The 27305-nt window shown below is 44.6% G+C and overlaps 1 protein-coding gene across 2 annotated transcripts in view; it reads right to left on the bottom strand.

The window, feature by feature from the left end:
* Positions 1–269: 269 nt before the first annotated feature.
* Positions 270–27305, bottom strand: part of KLHL1 (kelch like family member 1) — a 331806-nt gene continuing 304770 nt past the window's right edge. For both annotated transcript variants that reach the window (XM_060233540.1, XM_060233541.1), the window contains exons 9-11: positions 13229–13441; positions 4302–4473; positions 270–583 (exon numbers count right to left, since the gene is read on the bottom strand). In XM_060233540.1, the coding sequence (XP_060089523.1) occupies positions 524–583; positions 4302–4473; positions 13229–13441 (445 nt within the window). In that variant the 3' untranslated portion in view covers positions 270–523. The remainder of the gene's footprint in view (positions 584–4301; positions 4474–13228; positions 13442–27305) is intronic.

The raw sequence follows: 27305 nt of genomic DNA, 5'->3' as shown, positions 1-27305 counted from the left end.
TGTCTGTGTAAATGGCCAATCCAGTAAACAATATAAAGATATAAGGCTTCAAGAAAGAGAGACGGTGGGGGAAAGAATAAATTAATTACCTACTCCTTCTTTTTAATAAAACTATGGTTTCAAAAGTGACGAAGTGTGCTATGACAGTTCCATACAGAGTGCTATGAAAACCATTCATTAGGCTGCTCAGCTTCTTCCAAAGAGGTGACACCAGTCTGCGATCACTGCTTTCCAGTCTGTAGAGCAGGAGGCAAGCTTCTGCCTTTTACGTTCCTCCTGGATTCTATGACAGATTCGTTTCTTTTTGTCTCTCGTTCATTAGCTGAGCAGTTTCTAATGACTGGGAAAGGCATTACATCCTCAAGCTTTTCCTCCCTCTTCTTAAACTTTTTCAAGTTTGTGATCAACAGAGTGCAGGCTGTGTCTATCGATCCTTTTGCTCAACAGAGTTTTGTGGCTGTTTATTTGACAGAGGGGGAAAAATTATCCACCTAGAAGTCAGTAAAATCGACTACCGGCAAAGTCATGGCTGCTTTATGACTACCACGCAGGCTCCGGCCCTTCCAATATTTAGAGATGCCATCTACGAAAAAGGAAATTTTTAAAAATGTGTTATCTGCAGACAGGATCTAATATCTGGAATGAAATGTTAACCCCTTGTGGGATGTATTCAAGAAACATCAACAGAAGCAATAGCTGGTTCCATAATACATTAAAAAGGAAAAGGTAGTCCCCTGTGCAAGCACCAAGTCATTACCAACCCAGGGGTGATGTCACATCACAACATTTTCTTGGCAGACATTTAGTTACAGGGTGGTTTGCCTTTGCCTTCCCCAGTCATCTACACTTTACCCCCAGCAAGCTGGGTGCTCATTTTACCAATTTCAGAAGGATGGAAGGCTGAGTCAACCTGAGTAATCTTTTAATGTAATATATATATATATATATATATATATATATATATATATATATATATATATATAAATTACATTAAAACATTATACACATACACAAATATACACACACACATACATATATGTGTGTGTGTGTATTTTATTTTGCATTGTCCATTTTGAAAGCCTTGAAAATGATTTCCCATGCTAACTCACATAACCAAATATAGTCATTACAGAATTTAAGAACTCAGGTAGTGACACCATTTTTCATCAGACTGTAGAAGAACAATCTAGAAACAGTCTGTGCCATTCTGTTGCGGGTCCCTTCTCATACTCTTTAACAGGGCTCTTTTTCTAGCAGGAGCTCCTCTGCATATTAGACCATGCCCCTCTGATGTAGCCAATCCTCCAAGAGCTTAGAGGGTTCTTAATACAAAGCCTACTGTAAGCTCCAGGAGGATTGGCTACATCACAGGGTGTGGCCTAATGTGCAAATGAGCTTCTGCTAGAAAAAGAGCCCTGCTCTTAAACCAATTCCTCACTTAGCTATAGCTCTGCTTTCCCCAGCTCAAGCAAGTTATGCCCCACCTGTTGCTGCACAGCTGCATTTTGACTCGCAGTTCCCTCCAATTTCCCTTGCAGCTTCTTGACCTCTAAAAAACAAGATCAGGAAGCTGAAAGGGAAACTGGAGCGAGCCGCAGATCAAAATGCGACCACGCAGCAATTGGTGGGGAACTGGTTGCTTGAGCTGGGAAAAACAGAAGGCCAGGGTGGGGGAGCAACTGCTAATGAGGAATCAGTTTAGATTTGTGTGAAATTTAGCCTGCATTCCTTTCTGTTTTAGTAGGATTAAAGTGGAATGCAGAATGTGGGGGGGGGAGGGGAACCAGAAACTGCAGCCTATCAGGTTAGAACTCCTTCCTTCATGCATAAAGGAACAGATTTCAGGAAACGGATAATAGAACCTGGTAAACTTTAAATGTTCACCATTCTGGTAGGGCATTTTTTCTATGAGGCAAATATGAATTTTAACCCTGTCCACAGTAAATGTGTTGTTTCTTCCTCTGACAACTGGAGCAAGAATACTGAAATGTTCCAAATTCTAATACAAAATTCTTGAAAAACATTGTGGCTTTTCCATAAAAGCCTGCAGCCTCTCTTATGAGCCTGCTTACCTACAATGGCCATTTCTAAGAAGAAATAAAACGATATTGTTGATAACTCATGTTTTCTGTGTTTGCTTTGAGTACAGTTTCCAATCTCCAGGTGGTGATGGAGATCTCCTGGGTTTACAAATGATCTCCAGGTGACAGATCCATTCCCCCAGAGACTACAGCTATTTTGGAAGGTGGGGATCCCTCCCTTCCCCAAACCCCACCCTCCCCAGAGTCCACCCTGAATCATCAGGAATTTCCCAACCAGAGGTGCCAACCCCAGCTTGAGGCTGAGGCAAAATGGCCTTGCCGGGCTCATTTTGTAGCAGGAGCTCCTTTGCATATTAGGCCACACCCTCCTGATATAGCCAGTCTTACAATAGGCCCTGTAAGAAGATCCCTGTAAGCTCTTGGAGGATTGGCTACATCAGAAGGGTGTGGCCTAATATGAAAGAAGCTTCTGCTACAAAATGAGCCCTGGGCCTTGGATGCATGTCATGCTGGCTTTGAGGAGAACTGGCTTTTATTGCCCGTTCAAGTCAAGATCACCTCAAAGCCACAGGTGGTCATCTCCAGTTATTTACCTATGCACTGAAGAAAAAGACTGCAGATTTATACCCCGCCCTTTTCTCTGACTCAGAGACTCAGAGCGGCTTACAATCTCCTATATCTCCTCCCCCCACAACAGATTCCCTGTGAGGTGAGTGGGGCTGAGAGTGCTCTCACAGCAGCTACAGTTCATGCATAAAACGCACATGATATATAAATGCTACACTAAAAAAAGCACACATATGTGCAGAGAAGGCAAACCAATGACCCCAAGCAAGAGGGGAAAATGGAAAATGAAAACCATTTACAATGCAAATGAAGGATGCAAAATAGGAAACAGACACTCATCCCAGATTCCGCTGAGCTTTTTTTTTTTTTTAAGGCATGAAAAACAGACCAATAGCAAAATCAAGGAACATTGCCTATTATAAATACTACCTTTTCTGAGATGAAGAATCATTAGGTACCAAGATCCAAACTTTCAAAGAAAAAGAATTGCAGATTTATACCCTGCCCTTCTCTCTGAATCAGAGACTCAGAGAGGCTTACAATCTCCTATATATTCTCCCCCCTACAACAGACACCCTACGACATGAGTGAGGCTGAGAGGGCTCTCACAGCAGCTGCCCTTTAAAGGACAACTCCTGCCAGAGCAATGGCTGACCCAAGGCCATTCCAGCAGCTGTAAGTGGAGGAGTGGGGAATCAAACTCAGTTCTCCCAGACAAAAGTCTGCACACTTAACCACTACACCAAACTGGCTCATGGTTGAAAACCATGACATCCTATCTCATTGGGATAGAGATATCAGAGGTGTTTACTTCTAAGAAAACATGGGTAGGATGAAGCTACATAAAAAGGTAAAGGCAGTCCCCTGTGCAAGCACCAGTCGTTTTCGACTCTGGGGTGACGTTTTCACAGCAGACTTTTTACGGGGTGGTTTGACATTGCCATCCCCAGTCATCTACACTTTCCCCCCAGCAAGCTGGGTACTCATTTTACTGACCTCAGAAGGATGGAAGACTGAGTCAACCTGGAGCCGGCTACAAGAACCTGCTTCCGCAGAGATTGAACTCAGGTCATGAGCAGAGGGCTCCAACTGCAGTACTGCAGCTTTACCACTCTGCACCATGGGGCTCTTTAAAGCTACATAACAGAGTTAAAAAAATAAAGACCTTTTTAAGTTTACTCAATAAAACATAATATGTTAGAGTTAAGAAACATCATTTAGAGTAATTTCTGCCCACGCACACAACAAAAATGTGCTAAGTGTTTAACACGATAAACTGCTTCACCGTGTGGGGGGCGGGGTTGTTTCTGTTTCTGTTTTCTTGAAAAGAATTAAACTAGACAAAAAAACCCTCTTATGGACCCGACACCAGAAACTCTTTCAACAAATCCTGATGTATTTTCAAGCTGAGGTATTGTCGAGTTCGAAAGAGAAAAAAAAAAGGTATTTCAGAGGGAAATTAAAAACAACAACAACAGGAACTGTATTATGTGGATAAGACGCCATTATTTTATGGAACTTCCCCCCCCCCCTCAGTTACCTAGGCAACATTATTGACTTTCTTCTGGGAGACTCTGACAGGAGTTGCAGAAAATGTCACAGTTCTAAATGCACAGCTGTAGGGATCCTAGCTACCAACCAGCCCCATCAAGTCCTTTGTGAAAGCTGCACAAAGGACCAACCCATCGATACCTGCGTCCACTCGTTTGTTTGAGGGTCATACGACTCCATGGTGTTCAGGTACGTCTGGCCGTCATATCCACCAACTGCATATAATTTGTCACCAAGAATGCAAACGCCAACAGCATCACGAGGCATGCTTAAGGGAGCCACCATCGTCCACGTATCGGTTTTGGGATCGTACCTGCAAAACAAAAGGAAACCTGCATCTCCTGCATTCTGTTTAGCAATTAAGCTAGTCCTCAGCATTCAAAACTATCCTGTTTCATTCTTTAAAATTGTTTCTTGTCAATGCCTTTCTAAGAGAGCTCTGACTGACCCAAGGTCACACAGCCGGCTTTATGTGGAGGCGTGGGGAATCAAACTCAATTTCTTCAGATTAGAGTCCGCCGTTCTTAACCACTACATCAAACTGGCTCTCATATTTTGCATCTGGAAGTAACAATATACATATTGATGCCGTTAATGGTGTGCTACAGTTGTAATAAATTGTCAATAGTTTCCACTTCCCAAATGTTAATACAGTGTGATTTCGCCAGACATTTTATACCCTTGACTCCTCTACAGGTGATATTCAGGATTACCAGGATTTTAAAGGAATGAAACGAAGCTCAAAGGCCTTTCCTCTTGGCCTTCATCTCAGAGGTTCCAAATTGATTTCTTTTTGTATTCAGGAACTTTACGATATCTCCTGTCTCACCCTGGGGCACATCACGTTATTGCAAAAGCAAAGCATGCAGCTATTTCTTAGCAGAAGAAATAACATTAAAAATTGAAGGTATTTCTCAGCGATTGTGCTGGTTCTCTGGCCACTCTGTCTTGGGTGAGTTCTAAGGTTTTTTTATTAGTCCCTTGTTTATTAAAACACACAGAGAAAGATGCTACCTCTATTTAGTTCTTTTCTTTTCTTCACCTTGATCTTTTTTGGAGTCGAAAAAGACAGTTTTGAACCAAGCACTCTATTAAAGTTTATTTCCCCAGGGCACGAGAAAATATAATACCCATTTGATAACACTGATTGAAACAATACCTATAAGTCGGAGACATGCAGAGATCTGGAAGGGGACGTCCTCTAAACTCAAGGAAATGTATACTTTAACCATTTGTAATTTGTTTCATCATGTCTTAGTTTACAAACAGCTGCATAAAAATGGTGCTTGTTTTTCTAGGGCAAAGATAATATAAATTTGTAGGTGAGAATTTGATCATTTGATAAGGTCAATCACTGAGAATCCAAAAAGCAGATGTTGAAAAGGAGAGCAAAGGAATATTCTTTATGCCATTTCATCTCGCATTCTGCAAATAAATATGTATACCATAAAGAAACTCTAGTCAGGAGTGTCGAACTCATCGGAGGGATTATGAGAGACGGATCTGACATAAATGAGACCTTGCTGGGCCAAGTCATGTAGGGCCGGGCTACATGCATACCTATTTAAGATTAGCTAGCAGAGATGTAAATTTTATAAAGGACACAGATAAACAAAATTAAAGATTTTCTTTCTTTAAAAAAAAAACACCTTAAAATAAAACAAGCTTAAAACATTAGAGCCAGTTTGGTGTAGTGGTTAAGTACGTGGACTCTTATCTGGGAGAACCGGGTTTGATTCCCCACTCCTCCACCTGCACCTGCTGGAATGGCCTTGAGTTAGCCATAGCTCTGGCAGAGGTTGTCCTTGAAAGGGCAGCTGCTGTGAGAGCCCTCTTAGCTCCACCCACCTCACAGGGTGACTGTTGTGGGGGGAGAAGATATAGGAGATTGTAAGCCGCTCTGAGTCTCTGATTCAGAGAGAAGGGCGGGGTATAAATCTGCAGTCTTCTTCGTCTTCTTCTTCTTCGGTCTTAAGGGTGCTTTCTTTGTATCTCTCCCATGGGATCCAGAGAAATGGGCAAAGGAAGCTCTGGATCTTTTCTTCCTTCCCCAGAGGACCAGGAGGGGGAGGAGCCTCAGCCAATTGAAGGAAGAGAGCCTTGGCTCAGTAGTTCTGCTGTGTAATTGAGAGAGCCTGGCAAAGTAAGCTCTGCCTCTCCTCCCCTCCTTTTCTATGGGAGGAGCCTCAGCCAATGGAGAAAAAGAGAATTTGCTCTGTAGCTCCTGTGCGATTGAACAAGCCTTGCAAAGCAAGCTGTGATGCAGAAGGAAGCAAGAGAGAGAAGATGACAGCCAATTGCTCAGGGACCTGACAGGAGCCCTCCGAGGGACTGATTCGGCCCCTGAGCCACATGTTTGAGACCCCTGCTCTAGGATATTTAAACCGTGTAGCTCTATAATAAAGCACCAAGCATTGAATGTGCAAAGTCCCATATTCAGTTCTTAGCATCTCAGGATCTTAGATAGGAGGGTTGTGACTGTATCTGCTTGATATTGTAGAGAACCATTGTCAGTCAAAAAACACAATTCTATGATAGGAAGAATAATGGCCTAATGCTGCACAACAGAGACATGGGGAGGGTGCCAGCAACTCAGGGGAGCTGCCAGCATCTGAGAGACATACAGCCACCCACACTCAGAATATGGCGGACATAAGCCATGTCTGTTGCCTTCTCCTAGGCCACTGACCCTGTGACACTACCCCAAGGCCTCGCCATGGTTACTTGGTTAGAGAATTTGCCCTGCATGCTATGTAAAATGGCCTGGAACACCACTGTTTGGTGTGCGCTAGGGTGTTGACCCATCCCTACCCCATATGAACTGGAGATACAAAATATGGGAACGGACCACCTGAACTGTTGCTTCTCGGTTAGCAAATCGTATGGGAATCTTACTTAGAAAACTAAACACCCCTTTGGACATGTGGGAAACTTTCACCCAACCCTATCAGTAGCACATAAACAAGGTAGATGCCTTTCGTATGCCCTGACCTGAGTGGCCCAGCCTTGTCAGAAATCAGAAGCTAAGCAGGGTCATCCCTGGTTTGTATCTGGATGGAGGACACTAAAGATCTCCAGGGTCACTAGCAATGTTCCCTCTAAGCTGCAGAGTCTCATGAACAAAAACTCAACTTTGTGAGCTCCTGGCATTAAAGTTGTGAGCTACTGCATGAATTATTGTGCTCCAGGGTCGTCCTTCATGAGCTAAGACAAAAATGTGTGAGCTGGAGGCTAAAAATCTGTGAGCTAGCTCATGCTAATTCAGCTTAGAGGGAACAATGGTCACTAGGTAAAGGCAGGCAATGGGAAACCGTGTCTAAATGTCTCTTGTCTTGAAAACCTTCCAAGGTTGTCATAAGTCAGCTGCAATCTGATGGCACTTTCTACCATCACCTTTAGCATGTGGTAAAGAACTACAGACTAAGGAGTTGCCCTTGGTGGGAGATGAGGAGCAATGAAGGGCTCCTTTTCATATACAAAAGAAGCTGATCCATTCAATCCACGGCACTGTTGTTTTCTCAGCTTTATTTCTGGTCCTCTGGTGAGCAACCCTGAATATTGCTTAAACCAGTGATACTCAATCAGTGGTTTGGAAACCACATGACATGCCACCTGTGTCCAGGGCTCTTTTTCTAACAGGAGCTCCTCTGCATATTAGGCTATGACCCCCCTGATGTAGCCAATCCTCCAAGAGCTTAGAGGTCTCTTAGTACAGGGCCTACTGTAAACTCCAGGAGGATTGGCTACATCAGGGGTGTGTGACCTAATATGCAGAGGAGCTCCTGCTACAAAAAAAGCCCTGCCTGTGTCTATCCTGAGCCCCATCCCCCAATATGGCAACGGTCCTCTGTTTCAGAAAAGTAGGCAACATCCTTGCCCAGTAGGTCTTGTGATTGACAGGTGGCTCCTAGAGATATCTCCAGAAGAACAAGTAAGCATTGAGTCTCCTTGAGGTTCAAGTTGGTGGTCATTGTGAGTGCTGTGCATGTACCACTGGATGAAATATGGTTGTCAACTTTCAGATGATGGATACAGATCTGCTGAGATTACAATTGGTCTCCAGAGAACCTAGATCAATTCACCTGGAGAAAATGGCTGCTTTGGGAGATGGACTCTGTGGCAGTACATCCCCCTGAATTTTCTCTCCTCTCCAAACCTTCCTCAGGCTCCACCCCCCAAATATCCAGGTATTTCTCATCCTGGAGCTCTCAGCTCTAGCAATTAAATGGTTCTGTTAGCTGAGAGACTCAAAACAAAATCACAAAATTAATGAAAATTTTTTGGAGATATTGATTAACTCTTTTGTATTAATATTCTTTCTGAATTGATCTCGAAGAATGTATAAAGTGGGGGGCATTTATTGGAATCTGATAAACTTGACCTTCTGAACTGATGCATTGAATAAAATTCTGCATCCTAGATTAATTTGGAGGGAATGTTGTCTTTCAGATCACTAGCCGGCTCATGTTAACTGGTGTTTTAAATAGATTTTATTAGGAGTGCATGAATTAGGAGTGCATGTGGAGTTATAAGAAGATAGCTCTAAGTTAAGTGGCTGTCATTGCAATCCTAGGCACAGTTATACATTCCCTCTCGGCTTGGCTTCGCGAACGAAGATTTAAGAAGGGTGCAGTAGTCCACGTCTGCTGCAGGCTCGCTGGTGGCTGACAAGACCAATGCGGGACAGGCAGGTCCGGCCACAGCGGCTGCAGGGATCATTCCAAGCTTTGACAAAATACCTTTCTTCATAGTCCATATATCTATTTCAAGTCTTTTCCTAGTTTCCTTTGTACAAATCAACAGTATCTTTCACCAGATACCCTGTTAGATTTTAAAAAGTTCCATTTGCACTTATAATAAAACATAAATAAAATAAATAACTATCGTTAGATCTATTCTCATCTCTTTTTTTCCCTAACCATAAATTTAGTGGGTAATTCCCCCCGATCTATCGAAGTTTTCTAAGATAATGAAATAAAAACATTATATTATGTAGAGAAATAAATTTTGGATAATGGACATTTTGACTGTGTTAAAACAGCCTAGACAAAAGAATTTGAACATTATCCCATATATCAATGTCAATTTTCTTGTTCTTTTTTGTATCAATAATTTTTATTGTAATCAGATGCTCTCCTAGATAATGAAATGGGCTATGTTCCATTAGCATTTGTACATTATAATAATCTTTGTTTAGTTGGGGTTTGATTTACACTTATATTAAGTAGCTTCTATTTTTTTCAAACTAACTTTATATCTGCAAATGCCTCTACAATACTTAATGAGCACCTGTGAATTGAATTGATAGCTGAGTGCTCCAGATTAGTATGGAATGCGGAATAATCATGCCAACAATGGGTACCACTATTTTATATTATATCAACATTGCCTAATAATCTAGCCTAGGTTTGGTGTGATGGGCAGGGAATGTACTCATATGGGGATTTCTCAGTCCTGTTGAGGCTACTAAAGTGCTGAGGCTACTTCAGTGCATTCACAAAATGGGGGGGGGGGCAGAAAACAAGGCAATGTCAATGTGAACAGATGGTACATTAACGGGGTGTGTGTGAAGAAAACATATACATGTGTAATGATCATACCAATAGTGTAATCATTGGAACCACCTCAACATTGATAAAAACCCAGAAAGAGGCTACCGTCCAGATAACGCCAAAATCACCCCAATCAAAAATGGCAACTGATTTGAAATATCTCATAAAAGAACTAAAAATAAACCTGATCAAAAATAAGCAGGAATATGTTCCAGTTTTTGCCTCAGAGTGTGCTTTGAATTATTATTTAAAATTATTAAAATACTTTTTTTTTTTAAAAAATCAGTTATCGGTTGTGTGTTTGTCCAAAGTGATATAATCCTAGTATTATGCTAGTAGTAACCAGGGGTCATTTTGTAGCAAAACAGGTGGTGGAGCTCATCCGGGGATTGTTATGCAGCGGTACCCACTATTCAATGGACAAGGTAGGTAGGTTAGGAGGAGGAGGGGGAACCCTCAAAACGATTCAGGGGCTGTGCTCCTGTGAGCTCCCGCTGAATTCAAGTCTGGTATTAACTAGTATAATGCTAGTATTAAAATATTTTTTGATGTGATTGCATTTATTTTAACTGTATTTTTGTAGATCTCCAATCAAAGCTAACACACTGGGATCTAAAAGATCAAATAAACTGCTCTACCTTACATCTTGTTCTTCTTTCTCCTACCTACTGGTGCAGCCTTATTTTCTTCTCAGGTTTTATTCAGGTGGTAAAACGTATTTAACCACATTTGACAGTGTTGTTTAGAGTGCCTGTGAGTTTAGAAGCTTTCAGTCTTGACAGATGTTTTAGCAAATGTTAATCTGAGAGCAAATATTTCTAAAAGTTGGTTTTACTTGTGTTTAACTTCAACTGACTACACATATATGGTTTCTCCAACAATAATTAGTAACATTGTATATAACTTATGCTGATGTATTCTACATTCTTTGCTCATTCAAAAGGGGGAAAATCTTGATATTTGACAGTTCATGAAATGACTGAATACACTACTCAGTTTGATCCTTTTTAGAAAAAAAATCTGCTATGTGGGCTCAAGAAGCATTTGCACCCACGTATGGCCGGCGCTGCCACAGCGGAGGGGAGTTATATGTGCAAGGGGCCACCAGAGTGCCACTCCGCCTGAGAGCAGCGGTGCCTGAGGGCTGCGGCAAGCGTTGGTGGAAGTGAGGCAGAGCACAGCACTCAGGCACAGGAGGGGGTGGAGTTGGTGGTGCGGCCAGGCTTAGGCAGTTCCCTGAGTAGTTTGGGCCATGACACCCCCCCCCCCCGAGAGGCACAATGTTACAGCTGCAAAAACGGCGGCGTGTTCCATAGGCACTCATTCAAATAAAAAACAAAGGTCACCTCTGCCACTGCAAAAGCTCACAAATCCCTTAGGGAGCAGTGAGATTGCCTCACCAATCCCCTCGTGCCTTGGGCTGATGAGCCCCCTCCCCAGCACCCAATCGCGGTCCCCCCTCCTAGAAATACTTCAGCTCTGGCCTCGCACAGCTCAGTTGTTAGGGACAGCTTCACATGGCGGGAAGCTCTGCCGGGAAGCTCCCTGCCATACGGACTAAGAGTGAGGGACAGGCAGGCATGTTGGTGATGGGTTTATCACTGCACGGTTGCTTTGACAGTATCTTTGACTTACGAGGGGGGAGTGAGGTCTCTCCCCTGGGGCTAACTGCTCTGGTTTCCAGGTCTCCACAGATTCCCGGCTCCCGGAGGCTCTGCATACAAGGACTGTGGCCAATGGCTGGGTAAATTCCACTGTGCCGCCCACTGTCCTCCCCCCATCCCCGCTCTCAACCAACTGGTGTGCGAGTGTCTCAGGCACTTGAAGCAGACAGTGGGCTCCGGCAGGGGGCATTTGCTGATCCCGCTTCCCTGTGCTGCTGCCTGCTCCCTTCTCTTGGTCTGCCTATGCCGCTTTCCTAACCCCTGGCAGGGCACGGTGTGTGTGTGTGTGTGTGGCAGCTGCCTCGATGCAGGGAGGTGGGTCAGAGACTGTCCCTTTAAGAGAGCGCCTGGCTAAAACGCAGCCTGCTCCTCCAGCTGCCACCCCTACAGGTGCTCTTGATTTCTGGGTCCATTTTGCAGGTGAGAATCCAATACAAAGGCTTCTGTGTGTGTCGCTCCACTCCCCTCCACTCCCTTAGCTGTTTCTGCCTGCTGCTCTGAATGGAACCCCACCCATGGCAGACTGCCCAGCGTGCACCAGGAAAACTGTTGCACTCTGTTCTAGAAAAATAAAGTCTGATCTGTGCCCTCTGTTGTCTCTCCTGCTTGGCATCCGCCCCCCGTCAGTGGCCTCTTCGAGGGAATGCCTGGGAGAGTGGGCAGACTTGGTTCCTGGGGGGGAAAGCAGGCTATGAGCCACCACACTGCCCCCACATGGCTGGACAGGGGAGGGGGGTGTTACCCCTCAGCTTGGCCGGCCAGATGGCCTACCCAACCCCCATAGGGCTGTTGTGCACAGGGCACAAAGGGGGGGCTGATGAAGTGGATGCATGCCCAGCGGTTCACACACTGAGTTCTGTGGCCCCAAGGGGAGATGTTCCTTGCACATAGCAGGAGGCGGCAGCAGGGCAACAGCAGGGGGACTCCAGATGGTGGGGGGTGTCTTTTGGACTTGGCGGTCTGCCCACTCCCAGACACACATTCCAGCCACTGTTTAGTGCAGTGAACCCCTGCACTTTGTGGGTTTTGTTTGTCTGCACATGCCTCTGCCTGTCTGTCTGCCATTGGCAGAGTCTCTGACAGCAGGAGAGTGTGAGGGGATTGACGGCCTCTCAGGTGCAGGCTTTCCACCCTCTCTTCCGGTCACATGCAATGGGTTGGCCAATCCCATGGTCCCGCATGAGCCTGTGCCTCCCCCACCCCTGCCTTGGTAGTGAGCCAATGGCACGTGCAAGGGCAGAATCACAACGGCGATGGGTTCTCTCTCACTCGTCGGGCCCCCTCCACTTGTGTTGTAACATCTCCCCTTTGGGAGCTGACTGCATCCGCCTATGCTAGTTCTGCACTCAAGCAATAAATATGGGGACAAAATAGAAGAAGAAGAAGAAGACTGCAGATTTATACCCTGCCCTTCTCTCTGAATCAGAGACTCAGAGCAGCTTACAATCTCCTATATCTTCTCCCTCCACAACAGACAACCTGTGATGTGGGAGGGGCTGAGAGGGCTCTTACAGCAGCTGCCATTTCAAGGACAACTCCTGCGACAGCTATGGCTGACCCAAGGCCATTCCAGCAACTGCAAGTGGAGGAGTGGGGAATCAAACCCAGTTCTCCCAGATAAGAGTCTGTGCACTTAACCACTACACCAAACCACTATACAAACGTATTCATGTTTTTCCATATTGTAATAACTATAAGGCTATTATTTTTCATGTATTTGGGGATTTCAACAATGAAAATGCATAAAATAAAAAAGCTAAAGAAAACATCATAATTAATCTAGTAATAGGGAAGGTAAACAGACTAGTTGGAATTCATAAACATCATATGTAAACACATACAGGATGGATACCTTTCAACATAATCCAGGAGTCTGGAGCAATGGTTAGAAGCGGGGGCATCGTGACCTCCAACTGCATAGAGGAAACCATCACATGTAGCCACTCCCACACCTCCTCTTCTCTTACACATTGGAGCACACATGCTCCATTTGTTTGTGTGGGGATCATAATATTCCATGGAACTCAAACAAGAACTTCCATCTCGACCGCCGACTGAGTATAACCTAAAATAAACATCATACTGTTAGAACAAGAAAACAACTCTACAAGGAGAGCCCTGTCCGCTAATATTCCGTTTATATGAGCTATTCTACATCTGTCAATTTAATGGTGTTTAGCCTGAAATATTTCAGTTTTAAAGAAAATATTATTTTTAGCCATGTGCTGTGTGCAGGCGTCAGTGATATTTAACACCATCCAAGCGCTTTTGGAAGAGAAGAATTGTGGAAAGACCTTGGGAACTGAAGGTATATCTAGGTTGACACCAAATATTGACATCTGCAGGGACCCTCTGTAACTGGGGCCATCCTTTAGGACCAGAGGGGTTGGTCTTGTCAGCTGGTTTGGGATTTATCTAACTAAAAAAGATACAGGTGCTTCTATGCCTGGGTTGGAGAGTCTTTTTAGCCAAAGGAAAGTCATGTGATGATTTGTCAATGTTACTTTAAGAAAGAAATTACTGATGATTATATTTTTTACTAATGAGGCACTCCATGAAATAGAGGAGTTCACAGTTTGAACCTTCTAGAGTAGCAAACTCATCGTTTGCTAACTCTAACATAACAATGTCAGAGGAAAGGAGAGGCCTCAGCATGACACAATGTCATAGAGTCCACCATTCAAAGCAGTCATTTTCTCTAAGGGTAATACAATATAAGTAACTGGTACCAATGTACAAATGGAATATTTACAAAAACCACAGGTCAACAATAAAGATATTCACATTCTCAATGTGTGTACATGCATTTGATTTAATGCAAATATAAGACAAAAAAAGACAAAGGAACAATAAGGTATTTGTACTCCCCCAGTTCATACACTTTGAAATTTCTACACAGGAAACAGCCTTAGCAAAGTTCATAAGTAAGTGATGTAAGGTGGAGTCCTTAAAAGTTCCACTTGTGATGTTGTAATGGAGAGAATAAGAAGGAACCGTATAGAAAGGAGTTCTCACGGTTTTGCTTGTCTCACACTTCGTCAGCCTCTTTTCTCACCATTTTCTGGAGCCATAGTAACTTTGTTTCAGACACGGATCAATGCATGCAGAGGCAGCAGAGGTTTAGAGCATGCGTTGATATCCGACACTGATATATATCAGGGTGTACACATGCCTTCTTACCATGCACAGAAACCATTAGCCATGGAACTTAAATGGAAACTTCATGTTCAAAGGCTTGTAAGCTAGCTGCTGTTAGAAACGTAACGTGGGACAAGATAATCTTTGTAATTATTTAGAAAGCATTTCTCATATTCTAAGTGGGAGAGTTCAAGAAAGGTCCCATCTAAATTTCTATTAAAAGGTAGTCCCCTGTGCAAGCACCAAGTCATTACTGACCCATGAGGTGATGTTACATCACAATGTTTTCTTGGCAGACTTTTTTGTTATGAGGTGGTTTGCATTGCCTTCCCCAGTCATCTACACTTTACCCCCAGCAAACTGGGTACTCATTTTATCGACCTCGGAAGGATGAAAGGCTGAGTCAAACTTGAGCCGGCTACCTGAACCCAGCTTCCACCGGGATTGATCTCAGGTTGTGACAGGTGATAAGTAAATGAAGTTCAAAGCCAGTCAGTTGCAGTGCACTCCTAAAACAGAGTTACACCTCTCTAAGCACTCAACACAGAAGCAGATCTTGATATATCTTCTGGCTGCAGAGCCCTTGGTGTGTCCACTGCATATGCTATGGATAGCTTGAGACAGGGGTTGTTTTGTAGAAAAATAGATCTGCAAGTATTCGGTGCTGCTGACCACGCACTCCATGGGCACCAACATCTACAAGGAAGGCCCTGAGGTGGTGCTGAAGCCAGACTCAGAATATCCTGAATGGCTCTTCCAGATTGATCTCGGCCCAATCATTAGCATATGCTGCCCCCCCCCCACCAGCCCAAAGCAACCAGAAGCAAGAAAGGAGAGCCCCGCGTGAGTGAGGCCTGCTTGGGCTGGCTAGAGATCCAGCTAGCCCTGCAGGCCTTGCTCACCTGGGGCTCACCTTGGCTGCCCCTTCCCCCCAGTCAAAAGACCAGCAAGCCACTCATCACCCAAAATCACATAAGAAGTGGAGAAAGGGTGGTGTGGGCTTCTCCAGGGGTTAATGAGGGCTCCTGGTGGCTGGCTGGCTGGCTGGTCTCCTAATCCAGGGATTGTTATGCATTTGCACCTACTATTCAATAGACAAGGTAGGTAGGTGGGGAGGAGGAGGGGGGCTGTCAGAAAGGTTCAGGAGCTGTGCTCCTGTGAGCTCCGGCTGAACTCAAGACCTCGCTTGAGACCTACATACTATTGTAGGTAGAGTTTACACAAAGAAATCCCCACAAAATAAGCTTTACAATCAGTTAGTATTGCAATGGTAAAAATGCTCATTTGCTACTATTCCAAATCCTTTGCTCTAGGGCACATAACAAATAATTGGTTCCACCCCATATAAACGTGCTCATGAGAAAAATTATTCTGATTATGGCCTAACGTTGTTGCCACAGTGAATGCCTCCATTTCGTACAAGAATCCTTTCACAGTTTGTTGCCCATCCTACGTTGCCTAGAGGATAATAAAACTTATAGAAACATGGACTGTTTTAAAGTCCAAACGCTGAGCAATTTGGGATGCGAAACTTCCCCACCAACGCAAGAATTATGCACTTGGAAGCGTTTATTGTCCTAAAGACTTCCATGAATTCTGAGCTAGTTAAATGCACATTTAAGGTGATGTTTCACTTGTAATGAAGCCGTATTCTATTATAATGACAGCAATGCGTGCCGCTGCTGATCTGGAGCACACCGGATTCTGAGACCCGGTCATCAGCTTCACGCCGAGGGTCACCAAGGAAAGGTTGAGGAAATTTGCATTCCATGCAAATCTCATAAAAATAAAACCCTTTTCACGCTTTGTGCTGGTGGGGCAACTTAGCTTATGATGTTTGCGTTGGAGGTTCTGTTGTACAAAGCAAGTTTACCTTTTAGAGCCAGGGGTCGTTCTGTAGAAAAATAGGTGGCAGAGCTCATTAACATAACTAATTAGCATATGCTGCCCCCCGCCAGTCAAAAGCAACTGGATGCAAGAAAGGAGAGCCCTGAGCAAGTGAGGCCTGCTTGGGCTGGTTAGAGATCCTCAAGCAGGCCCCGGTCTCCTGAGGCTCTCTTGGGCCGCCCCCCCAGTCAAAAGGCCAGCAAGTCCAAAATCACATAAGAAGTGGGGAAAGGGTGGTGTGGGCTTCTTCAGGGGTTAATGAGGGCTGCTGGGAGTGTGGCAAAGCTTCTGGTGGCTGGCTGACTGCCCACTCTCCTAATCCAGGAATTGTTATGCAGCTGCAGCTCCTATTCCATGGACAAGGTAGGTGGGGAGGAAGAGAGGGAATCCTCAGAAAGGTTCAGCAGCTGTGTTCCTGTGAGCTCCTGCTGAATCTGAGGCCTATTTAGAACCATTCATGTGACTATAACAGGGGTGTCAAACATGTGGCCCAATGGCCAGATCAGGCCCCCAGAGGGCTCCTATCAGGCCCAGGAGCAACTCACTGTCAACTGCTTCGTTCTCTCTCTTTTGCTACCTTCGGCATCACAGTTGGTTTTGCCAGGCTTGCTCAATCGCACAGGAGCTATAGAGCAAAGCCTCTATCTTCTTAATTGGCTGACTAGCACATGAAGCAACTTATGTACAAAAGCTTACAATGCCCAGCCATTTTGTGTTTTCCCCTGGGTCTTAGGCTCAAAGCATTGATCATGAGATTTCTGTAATGAATTTCAATAAATCAAAAGTACGTTTACAACTTACAGATACACACCTGAACAGCATACTCAAGATTGTTACAGCACGGACATTGTCTCCAGCTTTTGATTCAGTCATTCAGACCAAGAGGTGTTAGTTATCAGAAACTGTTATATAAGCAAAATATTGCAAAACTGCTAATCATTTAAGCACATTTACTTTTAAGGGTTTTGTTTAAAAAAAAATCTTTAATTGTGTTTATGCCCTTTATAAAGTTTTTATCTCTGCTACCTAGCATTACATTTGATGACACACATGGCCTGGCCTGACAAGGTCTCATTTATGTCAGATCTGGCCCTCGTAACAAATGATTTTGACCCCCCCTGGCCTACATGATTACTGCAATGGACATGATGCTTTATTGGATGTCAATGTGTCTGCTGTGTTTCAGAAGGTAACCACATTGGTCTGCTGTAGGACAGCTAGATGTGTCTCTGTACGTGTGTGAAGTGCTGTCAAGTTATGACAACTTTGTAGACTTATTAAGACAAGAGACTGGCAGAGGTGGTTTCTCCATTGCCTGTCTCTGCAGAGGCTTCCTCTTTCAAGTAGCTCATGGTAACATGCCATGATTCTTCCTTTCTTATTTTATTCACACAACATCCCTGTTGGGCAGGTTAGGTTGAGATAATGTGACTTGCCTGCAGTCACCCCAATGAGTTTTCATAGCATGGTTGGGAATCTGTTCCCTCTTTTCTCAGATCCCAGTCCAACATTTTACACCACACTGTCAGACGTTGAAACTTCAAACAAGAACGAATCATTTTGTTTCAAAATTAATCCATTTATTTGAGAACAAGCGGTCTGGTATAGAAGCAGATTGAGTTTGATACTCTTCAAGGCTAAGCCTTGGGCTTTTGTACATTACAGAGGAACATAACAATAAAACCATTCTCACACTCTTGGAGACACTTATCTCTTTCTTAGGGAAGGAACCCTGCTGGTTACCTTGGGGCCTGTTAGCTTCAAAGGCCCCAGATGTTCTTTGTACCAAGTGAGAAATTTCTTCCCTTGCGGTTAGCAATTGCTTTGGTTTGAAATGCATACCTCCATTCTCAGGGTTAGTAGAGGGCATGGAATATAACAGTCTACAGAATGGAGTTAGTCAGGTCAAGCAGGCATATCTATCTACTATAGCAATAAGGTTGAGTTACAATGTCTGACACACACTAGCTAAAGTTGCCTTCTAATTTAAGACAGAAAAAAAATGTAATTAAAATGAAATACTTTAGGACAGGGGCGTCAAATGTGCTGCCTGGGAGCTAAATCAGGCCCTCAGAGGGTAGCGGAGATATAAACTTGGCCAGGTCCAACGAGGTCTCTTTTGTGTCAGATCTGGCACTCGTAACATATGAGTTCGACATTCCTGCTTTAGGAAATGGGTCTTCTTTTCAGCTGTACTTAAGGTGTTAAGTATTAAGACCCACTGAGGATCAGTTCCCAAACAAGACCACTAGAACTATAAAAGAAAACCCAAAGCATGCTAGAGAGATGAGTTTCTATTATATTTCTTAGGATATGAAACATAATAGATGGGGAATATTTTTACCTCCTCCAAAATATATACAAAGTATATTTACAATATATGCTTTATAACACTTTCAATCCTGGTTCTATAACTATATTCAGAAAAAGGAAATAAACACCTTTTTTCCCCCTTGGGGCTTCTATGGGGGCACATGATGCACAAATAGGGTTGCCAAGTCCCCTGCATTCTCCAGCGGGGAACTTTTGTGCGTGCTTTGTGTGTGTGACACAATGATGTCACCCAGAAGGGACATCATCGCACTGGTGACGTTGTGTGGTGGCCATTCTAGGCATTTCTGGGGAAACTCTATGGTTTTCCCAGATGCTCTAGACATTTGGGAGGGAAAAAAATATGGTACCATAGAGCTTTTCCTCTCAAGTGCCTAGAGCGTCCAGGAAAATCATAGAGTTTTCCTGGAAATGCCTAGCGTGGCTGCTGCGCGATGTCACTGGTGCGATGATGTCACTTCTGAGTGATGTATGGGGAGGTTCCCCCCGCTGGCCCAATGTGGGCTGGCGGGTTGGGAACCTTCTGGGCAGGAAAATCTGCACCCGGAGCAGAGGCTTGGAAGCCCTATGCGCAAAGTACCCTGGTGTGTGGATATGGGAACTCTGGTATCTTCTGAGGCACATAAATCATTCACAGGTCTTCAGCAATTCCCCATGTCTCAGCTGCACCATCTCTTTCTCCATTTAATCTACCTCACAAGGTTATTGTGAGGCTAACATGCCACTTTGAGCCATTTGGTGGAAGGAAAGCAAAGGAAGATAATAAATAAATAAATAAATGCAGTATCTGTGCAGGTCATTGAAATAGTTAATTGACCCTGTTCTGGTTTGGAAGCAAAAAAAAAATGGATTCCTGCTTCACAATTGATCATTCTAACTAATCTCCACAACATAATCATAACAACAAGAAAACTGACTGAATAATATGGAGGAATGGGGAAATCACTCTGCTAATAAATCAAAAACTGCCAGTCAAAACACAAGCAGATGATTTCCTTTTGTCCCAGCAGCAAGCTTACATATCTATGCTAGATTTTTTAATAAATATATTCTTTCTGTCTCTCTTTTTCTGTAAGAGATCATTAAGGAACTTATGAAATCGGTTCACAGCACTCAGTAAAATTTTGGTGGCAGTGTTCTTTAGCATATCAGTCATTTCACACAGAACTCCCATCTCCTTTGTTCCTTCAAGAAGCATTGATCCTATTATTTGCTGTAGGGAACATCTTAAAACATACCTTTCCCCAAACATTTCGCTCCCCCACTGTCCTATGAAATGGTTTTCAGCTAAGAACTCCCTTTTCCCTCCATCTCTGCTGCACTGTGATAGATCAACAGTGCATCTCAGGGTTTTGACCCTATTGGCACTTTAAGCTTGTGGCACGGATCCGTCTAGCTTTTGAACTCAGTCTTCCCCACTTCTTCTCCTTACTACTGCCTTTGTTCCACATTGCCTTTGTCAATGAAGATCCCATGACCCCTAGCACAGTCATTTTAGGTTGCTAAAGAGATTCCTTCCTCCTTTTTTCACCACTGGAGAAATGGTCTGGAGCCAATCTTCTTTGTGTATGTTGGTGTATATAGGAACTGAGATTGTTAAAATCAGGCTGAATGTATAATGATCCATTAAAGAATGTTCATGGAGGATTCCTTTGCTTTTAACTAATTCATCCTTGAGAGAATGAAAGAAATATAAGATAAATGCTAAACTAACCATCAAATCCTAAATAGTACTAACCCAAGGGTGGCCAAACTGAGGCTTGGGAGCCACATGTGGCTCTTTCACACATATCGTGTGGCTCTCAAAGTTCCTACCACCCTATTGACTGTATTTAAATCACTTCTCCATGCCAAGCCAGCCAGTGGTTTGGAGAATGCATTTAAAGTTAAAGTTGCTTTGTTTCCACCTCTCCCTCCCCTCCCTCCTCTCTCAAACATCTGATATTTACATCTTGAGGCTCTCAAACCTCTGATGTTCATTCTGTGTGGCTCTTACATTGAGAAACTTTGACGACCCCTATACGAATCCCTTTTAAAGCCACTGAAGTCAATGGGTTTAGAAAGATGCAACTCTGGGATTCAGGTGGGTAGCTGTGTTGGTCTGTGTGACGGAACTGGCCTGATTCTGTCTTCAGGCCTGGTCCGGTCAACTCCCTTTTGAGTTACCAACTCCTGGAGGGAGCTTATCCTCTTCCCACCACTAGGGCACTCTGCCACCACCTGTTCAATTTAGGGATTCCTGACCGAGAGGAACAGGATTCCCAATCCCCCTTCCTGCCAGTTCTGCAGCCTGGCCTCAAGGTCCTCTGCCAACCCAGCACCTGGTTATGACAGAGACCAAAGTCATTAAGATTTAAGAAATAATTTTTTTACCATATGTTACCAATAAAATTGTTTTAACCGAGAATCAATCTCCACACAGGGAATAATGAAGTGCTCAGCAGACGTTCCACACCCCCCCCCCTCAGTTTCTGGCAGCTCTGAAGTGAGGGACTGGCCGCTCTACTCACGAGTTGCAGCCAACTTCTTCCAAGTAACACAGACACCTCATCCCAAGCGGAAGCCTTTCCAATCAGAGACTGGAGCCTCCAGAGGGGGATAGTCACATGGTAGCTTTGGGGGCGGGCCTTCCCCCCCTGCCGGCCAGCTGACTGGGGGTGGGAAGCAGCCTGGGAAAGTGGAAGAACCCCCGCTGGGACCTGGGGACTGGCAAGCCTAAACATAATAGATCATAAGAGAAGCCATGTTGCATCAGGCCAATGGCCCATCCAGTCCAACACTCTTTGTCATACAGTGGCCAAAAAACCCAGGTGCCATCAGGAGGTTCACCACTGGGGCCAGGACACCAGAAGCCCTCACCCTGTTGTCCCTTCCAAGCAACAAGAATACAGAGCATCACTTGCCCCGGACAGAGTTCCAACAATACACTGTGGCTGAGAGCCATTGATTGGACCTCTGCATCCATGACCCTACAGGTTTTCAAGGCAAGAGGCAAAGCTTTGAAAACCCTAGGAGATCACCCTCCAGTCAACTTCTAGGGTTTTTTGTTGTTCAGTCGCGCAATTGAGTCTGACTTTTCGTGACCCCATGGACAAAGTCATGCCAGGCCCTCCTGTCTTCCACCATCCTCTGAAGTCTGCTCAAATTCATGTTTGTTACATCAGTAACGCTGTTCAGCCATGTCATCTTTTGCTGTCCCCTTCTTCTTTTGCCTTCTGTCTTTCCCAGCATCAGCATCTTCTCCAGTGAGCGCTCCATTCTCATTTGGTGGCCAAAGTCTTTGAGCTTCAGCTTCAGCATCTGACCTTCCAGGGAACAGTCTGGGTTGATTTCCCTTAGGACTGACTGATTGGATCTTCTTGCAGTCCAAGGGACTCTCAAGAGTCTTCTCCAGCACCACATCTCAAAATGTGGCCTGTCCATCTTGGGTGGCCTGCATGGCATAGCCCACAGCCTCACTGACCCGCGCAAGCCCTCTCGCCAAGGCAAGGCAGCAATCCATGGGAGATATGCACACACATTATGTCTTAGAGCCGTTCTCCCTAAAGTTACTCATTTACCCTTCTTCTGAGCCTGGACTCTATGGAGTCCATATGTAAGCAAGCTTGAATTCTGTAAGTAAGTTTGAATTCTGCTCTCTTTATTTGGACTGAAAAGATGATTTGTAGACCTTCTAACCGCATCATACAATGAGGCTTTCTGGAACTGCTCTCCAGGATTGTACGTTTATGAGAAATGGTGGTAAAGATCAGATCCACATGCTGAATTATGAACGAGCACTGATGACTCAGTTACAAGTAAATGTCACCAGGGTTTTATTAGAAACAGAAATGAATGGGAATGCAATAAATAAATACTGTACGATGCATGAAAGGTATAAAGAAGCAAAACCCCTTTGGGGATCACTAAGCATCCACAATGGATGGTGTATTGGCGGGGGGGGGGGGTTGTTTTTGTTTAAAAAACAATGCATAAGATATTCTTAGATGAAACATCATCAAAAAGCTATCATTATTTCTCTTTGTGATATGTAACAGCACAGGCCTAGACAACCCATCCTTCAATTCGACAAAAGAAGCAACAGGAGAGACCCTTCAAAGAAATGCCATGCCCTCGTTGCAGCAAAAATGGTCCTGGCAGAAGAAGTACTAGGAAGGACTGTACCACTTCAAAGCCCCCAGCTTGGAAGCAGAGAAGTTCATTTGGAGCAGGCAGGGGCACTAATTGTTTTATAGCAGGATGCTGGTTCAACTTGCAGAAAATAATCACAAATGGCATCACCTACCTACAGTCTCAAGTGGTACAATCCACTCTATCATTTCAAGATTCCAGGACGTTGCTCCACTGCATGGGTAGAAAAAGCCCAGCAGGAACTCTTTTGCATATTAAGCCACACCCTGCTTTTAAAAAATGTCAGGGGTGTGTGGCATATGCAAATGAATTGTGTTAATAAGCTGCAGCACATCTTTTTCTACGAAATGACCCCTGCATAGAGATAACGGGTTTCAGGAGTGCAGCTGTGTTGGCCTGTGGTAGAACAGCTAGATTCCAGTGGCAACTTACAGACCAACATGATTGGAAGGGATATAGGCTTTCAAGAGTCAAAGCCCCCAACAGATGGAAGGAGATTAGGCTCTTGAAAGCTTATACTAAAAATGCTATTGGCCTGTGATCCATACAGGAGAACCTGGGATGGGCTCCCAGCAACAGAACAAAATTTAAAGACAAGGGATGGGCAGGCAAAGCCACCAGAACTACCAGTAGCCCAGTCTCCAGAGGGATAAGACCCGTCAGGACTTTCTTTCTTTTTCTTTTTTGCTGGAATGCACAGGAACACAGTTCCGGTGGGCTTGGTGCCAGGGGTGTGGCCTAATATGCAAATGAGTTCTTGATGTGTGTGAAACACTGGTGACATCAGGGGTATGTGGCCTGAAATGCAAATGAGTTCCTGCAAATCAGTCCTGACTCAGGGGGTGTGGCCTGATATGCAAATCAATTCCTGAAAATGAATCCTGACTCAGGGGGTGTGGCCTGATATGCAAATGAGTCCCGGACCCTGCTTCCCTATGAAGGTAAATCAAAGAGAAGTGAAAGAGAAATCCATCTTTTAAAAGAGAAATCAATGGCTATATCCAATGAGGTGGATTTCTGAAAAAAAGAAATTACTCCCTCTAACAAAGCCACTGAAAGATGGGTTTGGGAGAGGGGAGGAGCTGTTTTGTTCTGTGCTTAGGGAATGAAAAGAAAAGTCCAGTCTTAAAAGCCTTCCAGAGTTAGAAAGTACAGGCGAGAGAGACATGAAGAAAGAGTGCAGGAAACAAAAATCAGTGACAAAAAGAAACAACATATTATTGCATGCTATAACAATGAAGCTACAAAACGGAGAGGATGCAGAAAGATCAGATGGCTGATTTCCTAAAGGAATAATGTTCAGAATGACAATGAGATAGATGGCAGGGGAAAGAAAATGCAACCTGGTCAGTTTGTGACAGGAACATCTTCCGGTGCCAGTTCCTTTAGATTTAAAAACAATTTCTGTCCTCTTACAGTCTCAGTCTGTCTCAGTATCTCTGTCTCTGTCTCTCTGTCTGATTCCACACTCACCTTGCTCCGGGGCAGACTTCCTTTTCAGTCCGGAGCAAGCTGGTGATTTCACACCAGATGCTCTGTGCTGCCATTTTACCCAGGGACAACCCACTATTTGCTGCACAGCAGTGTAAACCTGAACAAACAGGTTTACACTGCTGCGTGGCAAATCGTAGATTGCCCCGGGGCAAAATGGCAGCTCAGAGCAGCTGGTGCAAAATCGCAGCTTGCTCTGGACAGAAACGGAAGCCTGCCCCGGAGCAAGAGAGTGAAGAATCAGCCCCTCTCTCTCTCTCTTTCTCCCAAGTAGCAGCAAATATCCTTTTTGTGGAACAGCCAGGCAAATAGAATCGTCTGCTGAACCTGATCATAGGTTAATGCATCTGCTGCGGGTTACTAAATGAGGGAATCAGTTCTGTAACTGCCAGCTTTAGAAGCAAAAGCTTCCATTCATTGGAACAGAAAATGTTTGAGGCAGGGGCTTTTACATAACACGCTAATAAACACTATTTGGAGGTGGGGAAATGAAGGAGAAGAAACAGCACCGAGATACGGGAACCAAATCTGTAAGAATGCTTCCGAATGAAACTCCCGTTAAGGTGTGACACGTTAACAATGCAATCCCATGTAGGCTTATCGTGATGTAAGTTCCACTGTATTCAGTAGGGCTTCCTCCCAGGTAAATTTGTGCAAGATAGCCAGGGCTCTTTTTCTATTAGGCCACACACCCCTGATGTAGCTAATCCTCCAAGAGTTTACGGGGCCTACTGTAAGCTCCAGGAGGATTGGCTACGTCAGGGGGGCATGGCCTAATAAGCAGAGGAGCTCCTGCTAGAAAAAGAGCCCTGAAGATGGCCCTGTAAATGCAACAGGTTTAAAGAATTTGGCTCCTCTCCACCGTGAAGCCCAAGAGGCATCACAGGAAGGACCACGTTGTCTCTCTGGAAGGAGGAGGAGGCAGGGGAGATGCGACACAGGAGGAGGCAGGGGAGATGATGCTGCAACACTGTGGTGGAATAGAGCCAGGGAGGACTCAAGACAGCTCCACCCCTTCCTCTTCCTAGTTTGCCCTGGTGCTCAGCCCAACCTCCCTCCCGGTATGCAGTGCAAGATTTAGCTGGATGCCTTTCGGGTAGGAATCCCTCCCCCTTTGGACCAGTAAGGGGTGGGGGTGTTTTTGCCTACCCTGCACTGTTGTCAGTGGACTACGAGAAAATTGGATGTGGTGGTTCCGTTAATTAGGATCAGTCACTGGGCAGGTTAGTGCAGGAAAAAGGGAGAATGGAAACATAAGAAAAGGCAGGTTGGATCAGGCCAATGGCCCATCTAGTCCAACACTCTGTGTCACACAGTGGCCAAAAAGACAGGTGCCAGATACAGATACCCAATACAGTGAGCACCATGTAGCTTCTTCCCTGTTTGGGGTCAGGTGTCCATTAAGTTCTGTCAAGAGTGCCTCTTGCCATGATTTTACTTGCATAGAGTTTCTGAATATATGTCACCTTTTGGGTCCTGTTTGCTTTGTTATCAGTACACCAGTGTTCCCTCTAAGCTGAGTTAGCATGAGCTAACTCACTGATTTTTAGCCACCAGCTCGAACATTTTTGTCTTAGCTGAGGAAGGATGACCCCAGAGCACACTAATTTATGCTGCAGCTCACAACTTCAATGCCAGAAGCTCACAACTTTAGTGCCAGTAGCTCACAAAGTAGAATTTTGGCTCACGAGACTTTGCAGCTTAGAGGGAACATTGCTGTACACTCCAGCTCACTCGCTCTGTTATGTCTGCAACATGTTGGGTACCCATTTCAGCCCTGGGAGCAAAGCACGTACTGACTCCAAGATTGTTGGTGTTATCTGACTCCCAGAGACTCTCAACATTTCATGTCTTCTTGCTTAGGGGGCTTTGGGATGTTTTCGGGCAGATGCTATTGGTGGGTTTTGGCACTTTGGCACAGTGCTTTGCATGTATAACAGATGAAGCCAACCGTGTATCTGTAGGGGTCGAGGCCCTGTGCATTTAGTTTTAGCAAGAACCATCTTGCATCTGTCTAGCTCATTCACTAAACAACCTTTATTCAAGCAATGAGGGAGTACTGATGGGTGAAGACTGTGCAGTATTTGACAGGTTCAGCCTTTGGGTTTTGTGGATCAGTGCTGGGAATGAGGACTCCTTGGGGAACACTCCAGCTTGGCTCCTTCCCTCTAAATGTTGTGGCTGGGGAGCTCCAGGGTGGCGGCCCATTTGCTACGCCAGCCGGTGAAAAGCCGGTGCTCACACCTGGGGCAAAAGCGGATCGCCCAGAATATATTACTACCAAGGCAGATATCTGGGTAAGGAAAACTATAATTTGACTGAAGTGAAATAAGATGAAACTAAAGGATTAATGTATTTGAGGGATGGGGTTGGAGGAAGGGTACTACAGCCAACATGTGGCATATCGCAAGGAGGTGGTTTGGGGTGACCCCTGGCCTTGGCCATTTCCCACATGCTGTGTTTGCCCTCCCCTCAAAATTGTAAATAATTCACAAAGTGGCCTGTAGTTAAACTCAATCTGGTGACTGTCTCTTTCTTCTGACTGAGGGAAAGGGAAGAAGAAGAAGACTGCAGATTTATACCCCACCCTTCTCTCTGAATCAGAGACTCGGAGCGACTTACAATCTCCAATAACTTCTCCCCCCACAACAGACACCCTGTGAGGAGGGTGGGGCTGAGAGGGCTCTCACAGCAGCTGCCCTTTCTAGGACAACTCCTGCGATAGCTATGGCTGAGCCAAGGCCATTCCAGCAGCTGTACGTGGAGGAGTGGGGAATCAAACCCGGTTCTCCCAGATAAAAGTCTGCACACTTAACCACTACACCAAACTGGCTCTCACAGAGCTGTCCAAATTGAACCAGCAACCTAACCAATGAAGAGAAAGGGTGATTCACAATGAAACAGACACTGAAAAAAGGGTGTTAAACTTAGATGGTGCAAAGGGATCACGG

Source organism: Heteronotia binoei, chromosome 3, assembly GCF_032191835.1.
Source record: "Heteronotia binoei isolate CCM8104 ecotype False Entrance Well chromosome 3, APGP_CSIRO_Hbin_v1, whole genome shotgun sequence".
Taxonomy (NCBI): Eukaryota; Metazoa; Chordata; class Lepidosauria; order Squamata; family Gekkonidae; genus Heteronotia; species Heteronotia binoei.
The sequence above is the reverse complement of the archived record's forward strand: the minus strand, read 5'-3'. Positions and strand labels throughout refer to the sequence as shown.